The sequence below is a fragment of the Schistocerca americana genome, chromosome X, assembly GCF_021461395.2.
Source record: "Schistocerca americana isolate TAMUIC-IGC-003095 chromosome X, iqSchAmer2.1, whole genome shotgun sequence".
NCBI lineage: Eukaryota > Metazoa > Arthropoda > Insecta > Orthoptera > Acrididae > Schistocerca > Schistocerca americana.
Genome location: NC_060130.1, coordinates 955686810 through 955708945, shown reverse-complemented (window position 1 = coordinate 955708945; position 22136 = coordinate 955686810). Strand labels below are relative to the sequence as shown.

Genomic DNA, 22136 nt, shown 5'->3' with positions numbered 1-22136 from the left:
CAGTTTACCCTCATTGCCTTTTCTTCCCTCTGTGTTGAAGCCATAATCAATAGGTACTAACATTTAAGATGACGCGGGAAAAACCTTTCAAACCTCAGTTTCGTCGTATTTCACAGTGTTTGCGTTCCAGTAACTTTATGTAGCATGTAACTGTTATTTTTCACTAAAATAAACGAAAGTGCTTTCACAACTGCTTGTTTTGAGTTGTCGGAAAGGACACCTTCTCGATATTCGGCCATAGCTGTTTTTCCTTTATGTACCGTACTACAGACAAACCAAATAGACACTATATAACACTACTGTCCGCTACTGCTATACCATAGCCTTAAAGCTGGAGGCAGTTCGTACAATGGAATTATTTTTATTCAAGCAGTTATGGTATAGAGCAACAGAGCAGTGTTACCCTTTGAGAGAAATTTTGTTATGTTGACCGTGTTGTATCTAACGGAGGTGGCTTATCGGAAGTGAAAGTCAAAATTAGGTAAATGTTTAAACAGTAACAAACAATGTTTTACCTATTAACACTGTTCAAAGAATAAAGGAAACGGTCGCCAGCCTAATTAAGCAAGAGAATGAGTAACCTTCTTATTCAAGAACTGTAAATAAGTATGAGTAACTTTAATGGACAAACACAACACTTTGCCAAACGCGAGTGCAATGAATTCTGGCACCTGAATACAGTACGTTCACGTTAATGTTGGAGCTACCAGATAAGAACAAACTATTTGCATAAATGTAACAGATAACAAAACACATTATTACCTTGAGGACTTAGTTAAACTGAATAGTCTCAATAATGTTACTATTAATATTCACTGCAGGATCGTAAATTGGGCATAGGCTCAATATTACTTTTCAAACATATTCCTTTCTGACATGAAATATGGATATGGTTCACAGCAAAATTAGCTGTTGTGCATAGATTAAGTCTCTCAATACTAAACACCTTTCTCCTTAGAATGAAAATTAAATGGAGTTCACTAACAGATTACTTCTCACTGAATTTTGAATAAGAAAAAGTTACTGTTTTCATAGGTAGTGGTCTTTTTATTAATTGTTATTTATCATGAGCATAAAGGATAAACTGTGGATCCTGTTACGCTATTAATATGCACTTTCAATACACCATAGGAACCCAATATTGTACAGAATTTGACTTGAATAGGAAGAATAATTAAAACTTTCTGTAATTAAGTAACTTGGTGCATTTGTACTACTTTCAATGGAGGGGGGCCCTTAATCTTGACCACTGTAGCAGAGCAAACTAAACACACTTTCAATACTCTAGAGAAACAAGTACTTAACAAGCATGAACATATAACTCTCAACAGTTGCAGTTCTGAACTTTTACTTCAGTGAAACACAAATTTGAGATATTTGTAAGATCCTTTCAACAAACAATATTAAATTTAGCACACTCTATTGCCATATTAATTTTAATATGCTTTCAATAAGGGGCACTCGGTAATCACTTTAGTTCAAACGGAGAGGAACCTGAGAATTGTTATGATAAGGAAAAAATCAAGGTAGGTACACAAATTCATTTATAAATTACCTTATATTTGAGTACACTATAACGTCCTGTGAGCTGATCCTTCACTGTACATTACTGTAGTGTTCCATTACAGTGACTGGCAAAGTGGTGGCGATTGCATGTTGGTAGGTGGATTTGCAGGTAGAATTGCTGGGCTCTGTCATTTCTTGGTGGCGATGATAGATACAAATTTCAGAACAGTTCCGGCTCTTTATCCATCCATCCGAGGCATTGGAAAGCGTCAGGAAAAGCCTCTCTCGGAACCAGCACAATATACAACTTTTACACGAGTAGTTGATAGTTTGGTAGCTCGTCCCCGACTGACTGTTTGTTCCACCTTTCTATCCATGCCAACCACATTTTGCGCGCGCTACTAAGTTCCATTCCGGAGGGGAACCACACCGTCTTTTACATATAAAATAACTAAGAATCCTAAGTGAAGATCTGCAGTTTACATAACAGCAACCAAACATATCAAATAAAACAGAACATTTGCACATATGGGTAGTTCTACACAAACTTATTTAAATAGAATTATTTAATTTTAAAGATAACCAAAGAGATTATATGACAAAGACAAAACATATAATTTGCTCATATTGTACATATTACAGAGATTACACTTCCTACACTCTAAAAGACATCAAAGTTTTTACAAAGAAAGGAATATACAATTTTGTGTTATCGATTCAATCAAACACATTTACAGAAGCTCGACGATGTAACGTTAAATAAAACAAAAGGCAAAATAAATCAGTAGAGCATTAGAGCTATGGTGTTACAACAATTAATAGACTTTTTTGCAACGAATGAAACATTTATTTGTAAGCCACTCTCTGTCCTATAACCTTCCACTTTGTACAGCAGAAGCGACGAGATACCGTCGACAATGTAATATACAGCTGAGTTAGTTGCTACGCACGCCGCCTCTGCTCAGGGAACGAGAAGAAAACAAAAATGTTCAAATGTGTGTGAAATCTTATGGGACTTAATGCTAAGGTCATCAGTTCCTAAGCTTACACACTACTTAACCTAAATTATCCTAAGACAAACACACACACCCATGCCCGAGGGAGGACTCGAACCTCCGCCGGGACCAGCCGCACAGTCCATGACTGCAGCGCCTTAGTCCGAACGAGAAGAAGTGAACGGATTTTACAGCAGTTACAAACTCCGGGAGTGACATAGTAGTTTTGGTTGCGTAAATAATGTTGAAGTTATAACTCAAAATGCGAGTATTTTACTCTCTATACGTTGCACTTCTGTTTCACTGACTGGTGACCCACACCTGGCTATGGGTTTAAATACGTATACACCTCAAGAAGACGCATGAGTAAGCGTAATGCGTGAAAAAAACGTCATAGATGAATGACATTGTGTAAAAGGCTGACTTGGTCAGAAAATAAATTGGGGGAGGAGGACACTTGAAAATTCCTCACGGAGTGGCAAATCCCTGGAGCCGGGCCTTCTCAGCAGTGCAGCACTTTACATTCAGATAACGTACTTGACTTGTTTGCAGCACGCTTTTCAAGTGTACTTAGTGCTCTATTTCGCTGTGGCTTAATCACTTTACTGAAACGTCACATTTGTACGTCAAAGACGAATAAGACAGGAATGTACTGCAACACAGAAACTTGCTGCGACTCCTGAAGCACCATGGATTGTCGGCAAGACGACCACTGTTGTGCCTCCGTTCAAGCGGCAACAGGGAGAGATGGCGACTTTCTAGACGAGTCCCGGTACTACATACAGCATCACGATGGACTTATCCGCGTTTGGAGGTTTCGAGGAAAATAAACGTTGCCAGATTACATTTGTAATTTTCATGCGGCAACAGGGAGAGATGGCGACTTTCTAGACGAGTCCCGGTACTACATACAGCATCACGATGGACTTATCCGCGTTTGGAGGTTTCGAGGAAAATAAACGTTGCCAGATTACATTTGTAATTCTCATGCGGACGCAGCACCATGCACGTGGTATGCCTTGCCACTGGGTACGAACATGATCACCTGTGGTTCGCCTATCGGGAAACTTGGACAACGTGTGTTCGACTGTTGCTCCGACCAGCAGCTTCTCCAGATCTCTCACCCACTGAAGACATCTGGCCGCGGGTTGCTGAGACGCGCCACCACCGACCAGCCACTGTAGTTGGTGAGCTACTGCACAGTGTCGAAGCAGTATGGAATGGCGTACCCGTATCAGTCACCCAAGCTCAGTTCGAAATGGTGCAAATGGCTCTGAGCACTATGGGACTTAACTGCTGGGGTCATCAGTCCCCTAGAACTTAGAACTACTCAAACCTAACTAACCTAAGGACATCACACACATCCATGCCCGAGGCAGGATTCGAACCTGCGACAGTAGCAATCGCGCGGTTCCGGACTGAAGCGCCTAGAACCGCTCGGCCACCGCGGCCGGCGCTCAGTTCGACTCGAAGGCTAGCCCGTACCCGCCAGGTTACGCCGGCCACGAATCAAGTCCGCCCGCTGGATTAATGACGAGTGTCGATGTGGTGGCCAGCCTGGATGCGGTTTTTAGGTTGTTTTCCACGTCGCGCTAGTTTAATACCGCGCTGGTTTCCATGCTTCTCCTGAGTGACAAGTTACGCAAACATTTAGGGCACTTTCTCACTCTTGCACGCAGGTTTTTCTCTATACACAGACAGAATGGGCACACTGCTTCTGTTCTGCAAAGTGAATAGGAGACAGATGACCTTAGCTGTGTGGTCTCCTTAAACACATACTCAGCAGCAGCCTAACCGGGTTACAGCCGTTGCTGCTGCCACCAGTGACAGCCCTGTCTGCTAACTTTCACACCGTGCATACTCCCAAATTGCGTACCAGTTTGATCACGTATTCTTCCTATTATACTGTGTACGTACAATACTTGAAGTTTATTTACTTCCCGTTATTTCCCATCCATCTTGGTATTGCAACTTTAGTGGCCAGCAATGTACTGTATATTGCTACACGAACATGTTTAGCTTTTACAAAATAAAAGCCGGCCGAGGTGGCCGAGCGGTTCTAGGCGCTACAGTCTGGAACCGCGCGACCGCTACGGTCGCAGGTTCGAATCCTGCTTCGGGCATGGATGTGTGTGATGTCCTTAGGTTAGTTAGGTTTAAGTAGTTCTAAGCCCTATGGGACTGATGACCTTAGAAGTTAAGTCCCATAGTGCTCAGAGCCATTTGAACCATTTGAACAAAATAAAACTTCATTTACGACTCTTGTGAAGTTTCCGGTCATAATTGTCTGTTACATGGTATTGTCTCTTACATGGTGTTGTCTGTTACATGGTATTGTCTTTTAGATTATAGTGTCTGTTACATGATATTGTCCCTCACATGGGTCTGCTTTTTCAGAGACTTGTGCTTCTGGAGTCTTTACTTTCGTAAGCCTTCAAGCATCGGGTGTTCACAGATGAGGAGTTTTATAGATAAATGACCAACACGGATTCAGAAAATATCGTTCTTGTTAAAAACAACTAGATTTTTATTCTCACGAAGTAATGAGTGCTATCGACAGGGGATGTCAAGTTGATTTCATGTTTTATATTTCCAGGAAGCTTTTGACACCACACCTCACAAGCGACTTCTACTCAAATTACGTGCCTATGGAATATCGTCTCAGTTGTGCGGCTGGATTCGTGATTTCCTTTCGGCAAGGTCACATTTCGTGGTAATTGACGGAAAGTCATCGAGTAAATCAGAAGTGATATCTGACGTTCCCCAAGGAAGTCTTATAGGGCCTCCGCTGTTCCTGACGTATGTAAACGATTTAGGAGGCAATCAGAGAAGCTCAGATTGTTTGCAGATGGTGCTATCATTTACCGTCTTGTAAAAACATCAGATGACCAAAACCAATTGTAAAATGATTTAGACAAAGTATCTGTGTGGTGCGAAGAGTGACAATTCACTCTAAATTATGAAACGCGTGAAGGGATTCGCATGAGTATTAAAATGAAGCCGCTAAATTTCGGTTATACGTTAAATCACGCAAATCTAAAGGCTATGAATTCAACTAAGTACTTATGGATTACAGTTACGAATAGCGTATCTTGGAAAAATCACAGAGAAAATGTTGTTGGGAAAGTGAACCAAAGAGTGCGAATTTATTGGCAGAACACTCAGAAAATGCAACAGGTATATTAAGGAGACTGGCTACACCAGCTCGTCCGTCCTCTTCTGGAATACTGCTGTGCGGTGTGGGATCCGCATCAAGTAATTAAGACTGACGCACGACATCGAAAAAGTTCAATGAAGGGCAACTCTTTTCGTACTATCGCGAATTTGGCGAGAGGGTGTCTAGGATATGATACGCGAATTGAGGTGGCAGTTATTAAAAGAGGTGTTTTTGAACTTTTTCCAGTTCATGGCGGGATGATACAGCAAACAGTAATAAATTTTCCGAAGATACCGACAGTCTCTGCTGCAAAACAGGCTTTATTATTTTGTTTTGCCAATAACGCGTTTCGCCTTGTTTAAGGCATCTTCAGATTGGCTGGCACAACAGGTGTTAAACACAGAAGCTGCCGTCGATGCGTTTCTGTAGGCCTGATCCCGTTTTTGGCATCTCTTGGACTGTGCTACATTCAGAGTGCAATGGCACTGCGCGAAGTCTCTTAAAACTCGACACAGAAGTGATTTCAGGCGTTCCCCAAGGTAGTTTATAGGCCCTTTGCTGTTCCTTGTCTATATAAACGATTTGGGAGACAATCTGAGCAACCGTCTTCGGTTGTTTGCAGATGACGCTGTAGTTTATCGACTAATAAAGTCATCAGAAGATCAAAACAAACTGCAAAACATTTAGAAAAAAATATCTTAATAGTGCGAAAAATGGCAGTTGACACTAAATAACGAAAAGTGTGAGGTCATCCACATGAATACTAAAAGGAACTCGTTAAACTTCGGTTACACAATAAATCAGTCTAATCTAAAAGCCGTAAATTCAACTAAATATCTAAGTATTACAGTTACGAACAACTTAAATTGGAAAGAACACATAGTAAATGTTGTGGGGAAGATTAACCAAAGGCTGCGTTTTATTGGCAGGACACTTAGAAAATGTAACAAACCTACTAAGGAGACTGCCTACACTGCTCTTGTCCGTCCTCTTTTAGAATACTGCTGCGCGGTGTGGGATCCTTACCAGATAGGACTGACTGAGTACATCGAAAAAGTTCAAAGAAAGGCAGCACGTTTTGCATTGTCGCGAAATATGGGAGAGAGTGTCACATTAATGATACAGGATTTGGGATGGAAATCATTAAAATAAAGGCGTTTTTCCTTGCGACTGAATCTTCTCACGAAATTCGAATCATCAATTTCCTCCTCCGAATGTGAAAATATTTTGTTGACACAGACCTACATAGGGAGGAACGATCACCACGATAAAATAAGGGGAATCAGAGCTCGTACGGAAAGATATAGATGTTCATTCTTTTCGCGCGCTATACGAGATTGGAATAATAGAGAATTGTGAAGGTGGTTCGATGAACCCTCTGCCAGGCACTTAAATGTGATTTGCAGAGTATCCATGTAGATGTAGATGTAGATGTAGACAAGAGCAACTACCCATTGAGTCTTTTATGTACCGTGTGATCAAAAAGTAAGTATAAATTTGAAAACTGAATAAATTACGGAAGAATGTAGATAGAGAGGTACAAATTGAAACACATGGTTGGAATGACATGGGGTTTTATTAGAACCAAAAAACTACAAAAGTTCAAAAATGTCCTACAGATGGCGCTTCATCTGATCAGAATAGCAATAATTAGCATAACAAAGTAAGATAAAGCAAAGATGATATTCTTTACAGGAAATGCTCAATATGTCCACCATCATCCTCAACAATAGCTGTAATCGAGGAATAATGTTGTGAACAGCACTGTAAAACATGTCCGGAGCTATGGTGAGGCACTGGCGTCGGATGTTGTCTTTCAGCATCCCTAGAGAAGTCGGTCGATCACGATACACTTGCGACTTCAGGTAACCCCTAAGCCAATAATCGCACGGACTGAGGTCTGGGGACCTGGGAGACCAAGCACGACGAAAGTGGTGGCTGAGCACACGATCATCACCAAACGACGCGCATCTGTCGGACATTTTGTGAACTTTATTATTTTTTTTTTGTTCTAATAAAACCCCATGTCATTCCAAGCATGTGTGTCAATTTTTTCCTCTCTATCTACATTATTCCGTGGTTTATTAAGTTTTCAAATTTATACTGACTTTTTGATCACCAGGTATTTTAAACGTGACTTCCGGTGTACTCAACACTATTTTATATCAGGGCAATGTTCTTAAAACATTAGCAATGTTTTTCGGTTGTTAAGACATTTGCATGGAGTGCAGCCTATGTGTTTAACACCTGTTGTGCCAGCCAATCTGAAGATGCCTTGAACAAGGTGAAACGCTTTACTGGCAAAATATAAAATAATAATGAAGCAGCCAAGACTGTTGCTCCTAAAGGCGTTTTTCGTTGCGGCCAGATTTTTTCACGATATTTCCGTCTCCAGTGTCCTCCTTCGAATGCGGAAGTGTTTTGTTGGCTCCCACCTACATAGGAAGAAATGATCATCGTAACAAAATAAGTGAAATCAGAATTCACACTGGAAGATTTAAGTGTTCGTGTTTCCTGCGCACTGCTCGAGAGCGGAATGGCAGAGAATTAGTATCAAGTGGTTCAATGTAGCCTCTGACAGGCACTTGATTGCAGAGTAATCATGTGGATGTTAATGTAGACTAGTGGCACATCGGACACGTTTGCGTATCCTTATGTTATTTTTGCCGTTCTAGCTTGGGTACTTTTCTTGTGAATCATACTGAATCTCTAATGAGCACGATGTTGTCGGGATGTTTACCTCTAACTTTCCCTTTACAAAGTCTAGAGTCTATCAGTCTCGTACCCTAACCGGACGAGGAATATTCGTATTAAGCGGCTCGTTCATCCGCTTCTTGAGTCAGCACCACTCCATCCGGTCAAGCTAGAAGCTCTACTCGACAACGTGTTTAGACCGTGACTAGTTTCCTGTCGGCGTTTATCGGATGGTGTAATTTGGAGCTGTTCAAGGTGCGGGGGTTGGGTGGGGAGGGAGAGGGGAGGGGGGAGGGGGGGCACTATCGCGGCGGCTCCGGCTGTCGTGCCGGCAGTGAGCTGCGTGCAGCGTGCAGTGAGCAGTGCGCCGGAGACCATGGCGGCGGTCCTCTCCAGGGACTCTCCCGACATCGAGGTAGGTCGCCAGTCGCCAGCGCAGATAAGCCACCGCTGCCCAGTTGCCGCTCTCAAGATCGACTGTAATCGCTAGGGATATCTTTTAGGTCGCGAATCGCTACTAAAGTAGATCACCTGCTGCTGGTCGCCCTGGTGCTAAGTACAACGGCAACTGTCGTGGTTAATATAACAACGATCTGGGGTATTCCACACCTATATTCCCCTCACATCCTTCGACCAATCGATCGTAGCTTACGGCCACAAATCGGCACAGTTTTAGAAAGCATCGCTCGTGTGAAACTCAGCTTGCCCCTTTTGTCACGGGATATACTGCGAACTATGGATGAAGGGCAACAGACAGATTCCATATTGCAAGATTTCCCAAAAGTGTTTGATACGGTACCACTGCAGGCTGTTGACGAAAGTACGAGCACGCGGAATAGGTTCCTTGACATGTGAGTGGCTCGAAGACTTCATCAGTAATAGAACCCAGTTTGATGTCCTCGATGGCGAGTGTTCAGAGAAAACGACATCGTCAGGAGTGCCACAGGAAAGTGTGATAGGACTGCTATTATTTTCTATACAGGGAAATGATATCGCCGACAAGATGAGCAGCAATCTATAGTTGTTTGCTGATGACGCTGCGGTGTACGGGAAGGTGTGACTGTAGGATGACACAAGATAACTTAGGCAAAATTTCTAGTTGGTGTGATGAATGGTAGCTGGCTCTAAATGAAGAAAAATGTAAGTTAATGCGGATGAGTGGGAAAAACAAATCCGTAATGTCCGGATTCGGCAATAGTAATGTCTTGCTTGAGACAGTCACTTCGTTTAAATATCTGGGCCCAACGCTGGGAAGCGATATGAAATGGAACGAGCGTGCGAGGATTGTGGTAGGGACTTTGTGGTGGGGACTTTGATTTATGGGGACAATTTTAAGGAAGTGTGGTTCATCTATAAAGAAGATCGCATATAGGACGGTATTGCGACGAGTTCTTCAACACTGTTCGAGTGTTTGGGATCCCCAGCAGGTGTGATTAAAGAAAGATAGCGAAGCAGTTCACAGACAGGTTGCTAGATTTGTTGCCGGTAGGTTCGAACATCATGGAAGTCCTACGAAGATGCTTCGGAAACTCAAATGGAAATCACTTCAAGGATGGCGGCGTTATTTTTGAAGAACACTATTGAGAAAATTTAGAGAACCGATATTTGAGGCTGACTGCAGAACGATCCTACTGCCACCAACATACGTATCGCATGAGGACCACGAAGATAAAATATGAAGAGTTAGGTCTCATACGGAGGCATATAGACAGTGGTTTTTTCCTCACTCTACCTGCGAGTGGATCTGGAGAGATGTAGATGCAGATGTAGATATTAATGAGCGATGCTCGAACAGTTATTTCCTATACACTGGCCATCTCGAAACGGTAATGTGAACTTCAAATTCGTTATTTATGAGCTGACATCTATATTAGCGGCCGAGCATCGATATGTAAGCGTAATAACTTTGCCATGACGGATGATAAAGCGTCTGCGACTGTACTACGGAATTTGGTTCGTTATGATGTTACCAGGAACCTAGTACTACATAATTTCTTGTTACCTATCCCTTTCGTTTAAAAAAACGTAGCACGTTTCAAGACTGGGCTCAGCTACAGATAACTATCCAGAGTAGGTTACCAAATAATTGAAAAAAAATCTGATAAACTGTAATATCTTAAATTTAAAATATTCTGAAATATTCTTCTCTCTGTTTCGGCAATAAAACGTGCTACCATCTCGAGGTGACAGACTAACGCAGAGCTGACAGCCTAGCCTGGTAGAAACGTTGGAAAAGCATTTGAATTAGTTAAAAGTTAATTTGCGAAATATTTAAGATCCATCGTGGCTTGCATAGAGCTAATGGTGCTGCGTTACGGCTGTAGGAAATGTCTCCAAGTCCGTAAAATAGAATTCTATTAACTACAGAAGTCTTGTGACTGTACGTGGTTATGTTTCGGCACGGTTCGCATCAAATCTGTGATTTTGTTAGACTCAGCACTCGTAACGGTTATACACATCTAATTGACTGACGACGTATTCTAAACTGCTGCCTGAAGCTGAACGTAGATTAAAAAGAAGCTGAGAAATTTTGCAAAGAAAAGGTACGTAGCATAAAACTGCTTTATAAACTGACTAGTACCAATGTACATAACGATCCTGAATGTTTATGTCCTGATGTAGAATTCACGTCATTGCCTGCTGCCTCTAAAGCCAAGGTGATATTCTTATGTATTTTACGCACGAAAAGGACGTATGATTAACAGATGCATATCAGCTCTTGACATGGACGATACAACATTACTGAATCGGAAAAGAAAAAAGTTTAAGGGCAGAGTTTGTAGCAGTTTGTATATTACAATGCAACCTATTTAAAGTTTCGTAGAATTCTTGCTGACTGTATACGCCAGATTCTATAATGTATTTTCCCTGAATAACTAAGCGTTTCAATATTTTATTAAAAATTTATTGTAGCTATCAATACAGAAGACCGGAACCTACGAATATTCTTAACCTCCTTACTTGTCACTAGTGCGGGTATTCTGTAGATAAAAATCGAAATAACAACAGCTTGCGCAGAGACATTCGATAAACACACACACTGAACACTGAGTTGTGGAGGACAGTTGTCGATGCAGTAGCGCAGGCTCCTTAGTGGAAGATCCCAGGTTCAGTCTACGAAGGCTATGGGTGATTCCAGTTAATTGTTGTTTCCAGCTTGAGTTCCAAGCGTTTCAGCGGGAACTGCGGGCTTACCACTCCGTATGTGAGTCTTCTGGGTGGGCACAAGCCCTAAAAGAACGATGTATCATTTATCACTGATGTGTGCCATGCTGCTGACGTAGTACTCAGAGTATAATATCTAAAGAGCGCAATGAGTATAAATTCCTGCTTCCCATGCGTCGAAGCGACAACAGAAATATACAGGCTGTTTCTTTTTAATCTTTTCGGAAGAATATCTTGAGAAATATATTTCTTACATCAAAAATCTTTTCAGATAAAATTGTTGCAGACAAAGGGAGCCGCAAAATAACAGTATTAGATTCGTCCTAAGTTACACTACAAAGAGTGAAAATGCAGTCAACTTCATTTTTTAAATGGGAGCCCGCATTTTTATTGCGCATTACGATTCTATTCCACAAGCCTAAAGACTTTGTCAGAAACTTGTTCTCATAATCGCACTAGAGGGCGCTCTAATCAATGCTAATATACTGCAATTTTTAATCTGAACTACGAAGTTTGATTGTATGTGATGATTCTACAGAAAATATGTGCCCATAAAAAACAATCACGGAACTGTACTTTAAAAATGTAAACTGTCGTCCTTACTTTGCACGATGTGCACCATGAGAATCTTGCTTGAGCGGCCATCATGTGGCCTTGATAAAACTCATTTGATTTTGACTATGTACCCTTCTTTGCAGCTAATACCTACCACACCCATTCTAAATGAAGGCTCTAAACCACCCTTGCCTTACCTTCCCACTCATCTCCTGCCACCTATCACTTCCTTCCTACACAGACATCCAGCATCCTTTTCCACTTAAAATCGTCATCAACACATCTCCCATCCAAATCCCTGCTTACATTCCCAGGAGCTCCCATTATATCAACCTCATAATGAAGAAATTGTACGTCATATCACCATCATTGTGTCATAAACATCGCTTATTTCACTTCATTAATCTTTTTAAAAAAATGATTAGACTGTAAATTACACTGATCAGCCAGAACATTATGACCAGCTACCTAACAGCCGGTATGTCCACCTTTGGCACGGATAACAGCGGTGAGGCGTCGTGGCATGGAAGCAATGAGTTCTTGGTTGGTCGCTGGAGGGAGTTGGCACCACATCTGCACACACAACTCACCTAATTCCCGTAAATTCCGGGAAGGGGGGAGATGAGGTCTGAGGTCACGTTCAATTACATCTCAAATGTATTCGATCGGGTTCAGATCTGGTGAGCTGGGGAGTCAGCACGTCAATTGGAAGTCGCCGCTGTGTTCTTTGAACGGCTCCATCACGTTCCTGATCTTGTCACATGACGCATTGTCATGCTGAAAAATGCCACTGCCGTCGGGAAACATGAACGTCATGAATGGGTGTACGCGGTCTAAAACCAGTGCACGATACTCCTTGACCGTTATGGTGCCTTGCACTTGCTCCACTGGACCCATGGACGCCCACGTGCACCTTTCCCAGAGCATGATGGAGCCGCCGCCAGCTTGTCTCCGTCTCACTGTACATCTACATCTACATCCATACTCCGCAAGCCACCTGACGGTGTGTGGTGGAGGGTACTTTGAGTACCTCTATCGGTTCTCCCTTCTATTCCAGTCTCGTATTCTTCTTGGAAAGAAAGATTGTCGGTATGCCTCTGTGTGGGCTCTAATCTCTCTGATTTTATCCTCATGGTCTCTTCGCGAGATATACCTAGGAGGGAGCAATATACTGCTTGACTCCTCGGTGAAGGTATGTTCTCGCAACTTCAACAAAAGCCCGTACCGAGCTACTCAGCGTTTCTCCTGCAAAATCTTCCACTGGAGTTTATCTATCATCTCCGTAACGCTTTCGCGATTACTAAATGATCCTGTAACGAAGCGCGCTGCTCTCCGTTGGATCTTCTCTATCTCTTCTGTCAACCCTATCTGGTACGGATCACACACTGCCGAGCAGTATTCAAGCAGTGGGCGAACAAGCATACTGTAACCTACTTCCTTTGTTTTCGGATTGCATTTCCTTAGGATTCTTCCAATGAATCTCAGTCTGGCATCTGCTTTACCGACGATTAGCTTAATATGATCATTCCATTTTAAACCACTCCTAATGCGTACTCCCAAATAATTTATGGAATTAACTGCTTCCAGTTTCTGACCTGCTATATTGTAGCTAAATGATATGGGATCTTTCTTTCTATGTATTCGCAGCACATTACACTTGTCTACATTGAGATTCAATTGCCAGGTGTCAAGGAGCTGTTGCCTGGGACGACGAAGTATTCGCGCCCTCCCATCGGCATGATGAAGAAGGATAGGGATTCATCAGATCATGCAACGCTCTGCCACTGCGAGAACGCCTAGTGCCAATGGTCATGTGCCCTTTCCGTCGTTGTTGCCGGTGTCGTGGTATTAACATTGACACATGCATGGATCGTCGGCTGCGGAAGCCCGTTGTTAGGAATGTTCGGTGCGCTGTGTGTCCAGACAAAACTGTACTCTCCCCAGAATTAAACTCTGATGTCAGTTCCGCCACAATCCGCCGCCTGTCCTGTTTTACCAGTCTGCCCAGACTACGACGTCCGACATCTGTAACGAGGGGTGACCGCCCAACCCCACGATGTCTGGGCGTGGTTTCACCTTGGTTTCGTCACGTGTTGAAGAAACTCGACACAGCACTCCTCCAACACCCGCCAAGTGGTGCAGTTTCTGAAATGCTCGTGCCGAGCCTCTGGGTCATCACAATCTGCCCTCGGTCAAATTCAGACAGATCGCGTCCCTCCCCACTCCACACACGGACAGAACGCTCACTGTTACTATACATACATCGTGCGTGTGTCTAGCAGTCATTCCTCGCCAGAAGGCGCTGCTATTTATTGCCTGGACGAGTTTCTAGCGATGGTAGGTCAGTGGTCATAATGTTGTGGCTGAGCAGTGTATATCATCCAGTGGCTGAAGAGAGGCAATTTGGTCGCTTCCAGTCCTATCCTAGTGTGTGGAATGTCAATAACACTTAACTAAAAATATATAAATATGTGAGGTTTCGTCTGCACACTGTTTCAAAGACGTTCAAAATTACAACGCTTTTCTGACAACGTAGTACAATCTTTTAGTTGTTTGTAACATTGTAGGTTTTATAGGAGCACATATTCTTCTTAATCTTCTTCTGTAGTGGTCAATCCAAGGATTGGTTTGCAACAGCTACAATGGCAGCTTGTCTCCATTCTGTGCGTCTTTCAGCTTTTCTCTTCATTTCTTTATAGGTGTTACATCCCACACCTTTCACGATTTGATCCATGTACCTCAGTCGTGGTCTTCCTCTTGGTCTTTTTCCCTCGACATATCCCTCTATGATTGTGTTCAGGAGTCCTTTATGTCTTAATAGATGGCCTGTAAATTGCACTCTTCTTTTAACGATGAAACTCCAGAAGCTTCTCTTCTCACCTGCTCTTTCCAGAACCACTTCGTTTGTGACCTTGTCGATCCATTTTATTTTAAGCATGCGTCTATAGCACCACATTTCAAAAGAATTTAGCTTCTGCTGTTCCTCTGTCCCGAGAGTCCATGTTTCACACCCATAGCATGCCACACTCCACACATATGATTTCAAAAATCTTTTCCTGGTTTCAAGGCTGATGCTCTTAGATGTTAATATGTTTTTCTTCTTGTTAAAAGCAGCCTTTGCTTGAGCTACTTCTTACTTCTGCCTTGCTCCTTCCATCCCTGGTAATATTACTGCCCAGATAAGTAAATTTATCAACTTGTTCAAGCAGTTCATTGCCTACATGAACTTGGACTTTCACTTGATCTTCTTTGTCGCATGCCATTACTTTTGTTTTTGCTTTATTCATTCTCATATTATATTCTTCACCCATAACTTTATCCATTCTATTCAGTAGGACTACAAGATCTTCTTCACTTTCAGCCAGGACAGCTATATCATCGGCATATCTTATCATATCTATTCGTTGGCCATGAATTACTACACCCGTCTGTGAATTTTCCCTTACTTTTTTCAGCGCCTCTTCAATGTATACGTTAAAGATAACAGGGGATAGTGCGCAACCTTGCCGGACACCTTTCCGTATCTGCACCTCTTCTTGTTTTGTCCGTCCACGGATAACTGTTGTCTCGTTTTTGTACAGGTTCCATATCATTTTTCTATCTTTATGGTCTATTCCTACTTTTTTGAGTACCTCAAACATCTTATCCCATTTAACATTATCAAAGACTTTCTCTGCATCTACGAAAGCTATGTATGTTTTCAGGTTCTTATCTAGTCGTTTCTCTATTATTAGTTTTAGAGCAAATATTGCTTCTCTGGTTCCTCTATCTTTCCGGAATCCAAACTGGTCTTCGGAGAGTGTAGCTTCGACTTTTTGTTCTATGCGTTTTAAGATAATTGAGGTTAATATTTTAGAGGCGTGAGTAACTAGGCTGAGTGTCCTATAATTTTCACATCTTGTAGCATTTGCCTTCTATGGAATGGGGACCATTCTTCGTAATAAGATTGTATTATTTAGCTGCGTGTTGTAGTGTGCAGACGAACGCTCACGCAGTCAAAAACTTCAAGGTCACATGATATTCAAAGATCGCTTGTGCTGCATAAAACTGATGCCAACAGTCCGCAGTTGAAACACGTGCAGATCCCTAAAAGTTTGTATTTAAGGATTTATTTTTATGTAAATAACAGCATGTAGTAACTACTATGGCATGAAGATGTTCAAACTTGAACGAAACCGTTTACTAGTGCAAGCTAGTAGGACGTTAGACTGTAATTCAACTGTCGCGGGCTTCTCGACTTGTGAATATGTCGAGTCTTGAAATTACAATGAAATGAATACCCCTAGCTGCACACAGGCGTTGATATAAGTCAACGGGGACAGTTGAAAATGTGTGCCCCGACCGGGACTCGAACCCGGGATCTCCTGTTTACATGGCAGACGCTCTATTGCGCGTTCTGTATTAATGTTGGACCATGCGTCTTTAGGCAGTTTGTAGTTTTAGTGTGTTCCGAAGAAGGCGTGTTCATCCGCGCCGAAACCTAGGTCACTATCCGGTTTCAGTTTGCAATCGAGGCGGATTTTTTATAATCATTAAATTATTCACGATTGCTGAGGCGCTGCAATGTTAAAAGTTCTTATGTTATGATTTAAGTAAGACACCTTGTACAATAGTTACACTCTTTACCTCTATTTCTTAAATATACGGGTTTGAATCTTTGTGTTACTTCTCTAACTTTACTCATGTGATTTTATAGGCAAAGAATCACCCGTCATGTAACTGTGATACAGTTTTATCATGTATGCTGTTCAAAATACTTATATGCTTTGCTCACGAAAGGCAAGTATTTGGGTTCGGGTTCCAGGGTGGCATATTATTTTACGGATCAGAACAAGATGTGATAGCTCATATTCAGCATAATGAATCGAAGAAACAGAATGATTAGTGGGACATTAGGACGTGAATACCGTTAGTGAAAGGATGGTGGAAGGAATGAATCACAGAAGCAGGTCAGGCTTTTGCCTGCGCAAGGCAGAGTGTTGATACAGTAGGGTGAAATGTGGAGGAGATCTTGCACTGGGCAGGAGTGGAGAACTGTGTCAAACCAGCATAGGAGATGGCCATACTCACCCCTGGAATGAATGTTTCATTCTGCAGTTAGCTCTGGGGCATGCCTAAATCATTTTTGTCGGTGTGTTAATCAGCATCTGCTGGGAACGGCTAAGAAGTTTCAGTAGTACAGAGTTACTGGCACGCTCGAGTTCTCAGTTGGATCGGAAGGAATGCTCGGATGGTTCAAAAGGTAGAATAAAGATTCGGGTTCAGCTCCCAGCCCGCGGCAATCTTTAAAAATCAGAAATGTTGACGGTTTATGAAGTTGATGTTTATTTACAGGATGGAACGACAATGCGGAATTGTGCCGAATGCCTTCCAGAAATCAAGGGTCACTGTGTCAACCTGGGCACCGTTGTCCATGACGATTTAGATTCAATGGAGAAACAGAACGAACTGTTTCGCAATATTACTGTTTGCTAAATCCTTGTTGACTTCGATTTTCGTTGTCCAAAAATGTCATAATTCGTGAGGATAAAATATGTTCCAACATTCTCCAGCAGATACAGGCTTATAATTATGTGCTTCCATCCGACGACGCTCCTTACAAACATGAATGAACTACACATTTTTTCCAATTGCTAGGTATGCTTCGTTGTTCCGGTGATCTCGTACCTCAGTTGCAGTTTCTGCGATTTCGGTGTTCCTAAGATGACTAAAAGAAAAAACCATATTACGTTCTTCCACGGTGAAACAATATCGGATGATCGAATTCAGTATTTTCACCTTCTCTCTATTATCCTACTATCTGGTGCAGTATGGTCACGAAGTGACTGAACAGATGATTTCAAACAGCTTACTGTTTTTAAGTAAGACCAAAATGTCTTGGGATTTTTAATCAGATCGATTGACAAAAGCTTGACTGCGAAAGAAAATCTTTCAATATTTTGATACTGACGCAGCGGAACGGTGAGGTCATTGACAGCACGCTGCAGTTAGCACCGGGAAGCCACACGCCTATGGATTGAATTGTTTGCTTGACATGTATCTACTAGAGTTTCTCGCTTGGGTTTTCGCTATGTCCTACAAGATGGCTAGGAGTAAGTGGGCACTATTTCCCGTTGGAATGCCTATCAGATTCTATACAGATTCACGGCTGAAATAGCCTCCCTTTTAATCACAATATACTGTAGATCCAGCTAATAAAAATCTGTGCCTAGTAGTTGTAAGAAGGAACAGGCCACAGCCTCTACAAGAAGAGCACCAGACTTGATCTATAAATCTACCGTCCAATTGCTGCGACGCCAATTTGTAGCACAATCTTAGAACATATTCTGAGCTCAAACGTAACGAAGTGTCTGTAATGAAATGACCCCTCCATGCCTCCATGTCAACCTCTCTGTATCCCGAAAACATTCGCTTTTCTCACATGACTATCATGAAAACCACGGATTAAGGCAGTCAGACTGATGTAGCATTTCTTGAGTCACCGAAAAGCATTTGACTCAGTACCACATCGACTCTTCTTAACGAAGGTACTATCAAATGGGGTATCAAACGATATTGGTGACTGAACTGAGGACTTCTCGGTACAGAAGATACAGCATGTTGTCCTGGGAGGGAAGTCATTCACAGATGTAGAAGTAAGTTTAGTGTTACCACAGGTAAGTGTGTTAGGACCTTTGCTATTCATGTTGCACTCAACGATCACGTACGCTTCACCGTAGATAAAGTAATTGGCAGATTTCGGTCCATTGTTAAGATGTTAGAAAACGCAACCGGTCTGGAAAGAAAATTGCTTATACGACCCATCCTAGAATATTGCTTAAGTTCAAAAATGGCTCTGAGCACTATGGGACTTAACTGCTGTGGTCATCAGTCCCCTAGAACTTAGAACTACTTAAACCTAACTAACCTAAGGACAACACACACATCCATGCCCGAGGCAGGATTCGAACCTGCGACTGTAGCGGTCGCGCGGTTCCAGACTGTAGCGCCTAGTAGTTCTAAGTTCTAGGGGACTGATGGCCGTAGATGTTAAGTCCCACAGTGCTCAGAGCCATTTGAACCATTTTTGACTCATGAAAGGTATAGGTTATTGTTAGTCAGGGCCATTCTTTTGTAGGGATTATTGAAAGTCAGATTGCGTTGCGCTAAAAATATTGTGTGGCGGTTTAGTGTTGATCAGATTAAGTAAGAGCTGTTTGAAAATCAAATAACGTAGAGGTTTACCAGCACAATAACTTATAATTTTCCAAAGGGGATGTTTCAGGCTATACGGAACGTACACAAAGAAGGGCCGCACGCATGGTTTTTCGACCCACGGGAGAGCGTCACGGAAATTGTGAAAAACCTTGAATTACAGACGCTTACAGATACACGCCAATAATACCGCGAAAGCCTACTTACAAATTTACGATCCAATGGGCCCACAGCTTTGAACATATCTCTTCCAGACACTATATAATGAAATCCAAACTGCTGCTGTGGGAATTTAGTGTTTTATTTTGATGGATCCATTTCGGCTAGATTGCCATCTTCAGAGCATGTCCATGTATCAGAAATGGTTGCTGTCACTCTGTATTCTATTACAGCATTTTGTAGATTTAGGACTGTTATGTCATAAGCTGCTTTGAGGTTTGATGCTGTTGTTAATCGCCCTGTCTCCCACTTTTCTATAACATGACGTAACATTATAGAAAATTGAGAGAAAGTACGAATAACAACAGCAGCAAACCACAACACAGCTTATAAAAAAAGAGTTACAAATCTACACCATGCTGTAATAGAATACAGAGTGACAGTGACCACTGATGATATATGGACATGCTTTGAAGATGGCAGTCCAGCCGAAATGGATCCATCAAAATAAAACACTAAACTTGTACAGCAGCAGTTTTGATTGCATTACGTACTGCCCTTCTTACAAAGTTTCGAGATCCAGCATTAAGCGACGGTCGGCCGGGGTGGCCGAGCGGTTCTAGGCGCTACAATCTGGAGCCGCGCGACCTCTACGGTCGCAGGTTCGAATCCTGCCTTGGGCATGGATGTGTTTGATGTCCTTAGGTTAGTTAGGTTTGAGTAGTTCTAATTTCTAGGGGACTGATGACCTCAGAAGTTAAGTCCGATAGTGCTCAGAGCCATTTGAACCATTAAGCGACGGATCTAGAAATATACTGCAACCTTTTAAGTATATCTCCTACAGAGACCGCAAAGATAAGATTAGACGAAATGCATCGCGCGAAGAGGCATTTAAGCAATCACGCTTCGTACGCCTCATACGTGAATTGAACGGGAGCAGCTTTAATACGTGGTGCAACGCGAAGTACTCTCTGTCATGCACTTCACAGGGGTTTTCAAAATATAGATGTATTCCGTTTTGTGCCGATAAGATGACATGGAAAGTATCGGCATCGCATCGAGGTCACCGCTGAAAGAGCACTCACTCGGCTGCAGTACGACGCAGCCTGCTTGGAAAACCATCTCGATAATCTGCTCTAGTGATCTGGGAATAGCCCGGAATAAGGGAATGAACTCGGCTGCTGCGGAGTCGAGACACCGCCCCCGCAGCCGTTGGCCAGACGCCGTTGTGCCAGCCAGGCGAAGCGAGCTATCGGAGCGAACGGCAGCAACCGCGACAAACAGCCGGCACGTGTGACTGCCCGCAGCTTATCTCCCAGATAGAAAACTTTATCTGCAGCTTTTAATCACTCATTTTTCTCCCAAGCTATTATTAGGCTTTCAGCCGATGTAATTCAATACGATGCGTCGTTTCCCTTTTATGTTATCAACCGCATGGAAGGTCACAGAATAGCAGGCTGGATTGACGATTGTCCCTGTCTTTTACAGGTATCGCAAGATGGACAGATACAGCTCGCGCTTTGAGAATGAAACCCCAAAACCGAGACTGTGATGGTGGTATTTATTTATTTCGCTGCTTGTGGCCGACAAGATCACCTCCAGCCGACCGCTTATTAAAGTGTCAAAACAAGCTTTGATGCAGTTATTACAACACTCTGAGACTATACTCTATTAATGTATTCTTCTGTTTACTCGACGATGTTTTAGGAATGCAGCCTGTCGTGGTTGACTACCATGTACGATATTTCATTTGGCTGCCTGTCAGACATCTGTAAGTAAGCCCAAACAGACTATGCAGATGTACGTCAGGTGTCAGAATGAAATACCGTGTGTGGTAGTGGCTTACTACGGCTGCATTCCTGAAAAATCATTGAGTACCCAGTACGCCGGGAAAATTTCAAGCTCCACATTCTTCGGTTTTGTTCTTCGGATTAATCTGTCCTCATTCGCAACACATTACGCACATATCCGGACCAATATTTAACATCGACAGAGATGCAACAGCGGCACTTATCCCTCATCAGAGCTTGTGCTCTATCTCTACATCTACATCCACGTGGATACTCTGCAAATCACATTTAAGTGCCTGGTAGAGGGTTCATCGAACCACCTTCACAGCTCTCTATTATTCCAATCTCGTATAGCGCGCGGAAAGAATGAACAGCTATATCTTTCCGTACGAGCTCTGATTTCCCTTATTTTATCGTGGTGATCGTTCCTCCCTATGTAGGTCTGTGTCGAAAAAATTTTTCGCATTCGGAGGAGAAATTTGATTATTGAAATTTCGTGAGAAGATTCCGTCGCAACGAAAAACGCCTTTCTTTTAATGATGTCTAGCCCAAATCCTGTATCATTAATGTGACACTCTCTCCCATATTTCGCGATAATGCAAAACGTTCTGCCTTTCTTTGAACTTTTTCGATGTACTCCGTCAGTCCTATCTGGTAAGGATCCCACACCGCGCAGCAGTATTCTAAAAGAGGAGGGACAAGCGTAGTGTAGGCAGTCTCCTTAGTAAGTCTGTTGCATTTTCTAAGTGTCCTGCCAATAAAACGCAGTCTTTGGTTAGCCTTCCCCACAACATTTTCTATGTGTTCCTTCCTATTTATGTTGTTCGTAACTGTAATACCTAGATATTTAGTTGAATTTACGGCTTTTAGATTAGACTGATTTATCGTGTAACCGAAGTTTAACGAGTTCCTTTTAGCACT

The 22136-nt window shown here is 42.4% G+C and overlaps 1 protein-coding gene across 2 annotated transcripts in view; it reads left to right on the top strand.

Moving 5' to 3' along the window:
- Positions 1-8698: 8698 nt before the first annotated feature.
- Positions 8699-22136, top strand: part of LOC124555242 (dihydropyrimidine dehydrogenase [NADP(+)]) — a 285759-nt gene continuing 272321 nt past the window's right edge. For both annotated transcript variants that reach the window (XR_006968528.1, XM_047129102.1), the window contains exon 1: positions 8699-8767. Coding sequence is in view for 1 of the 2 variants with exons in the window: in XM_047129102.1 (XP_046985058.1) it covers positions 8729-8767 (39 nt within the window). In the remaining variant the exon portion in view is untranslated. The remainder of the gene's footprint in view (positions 8768-22136) is intronic.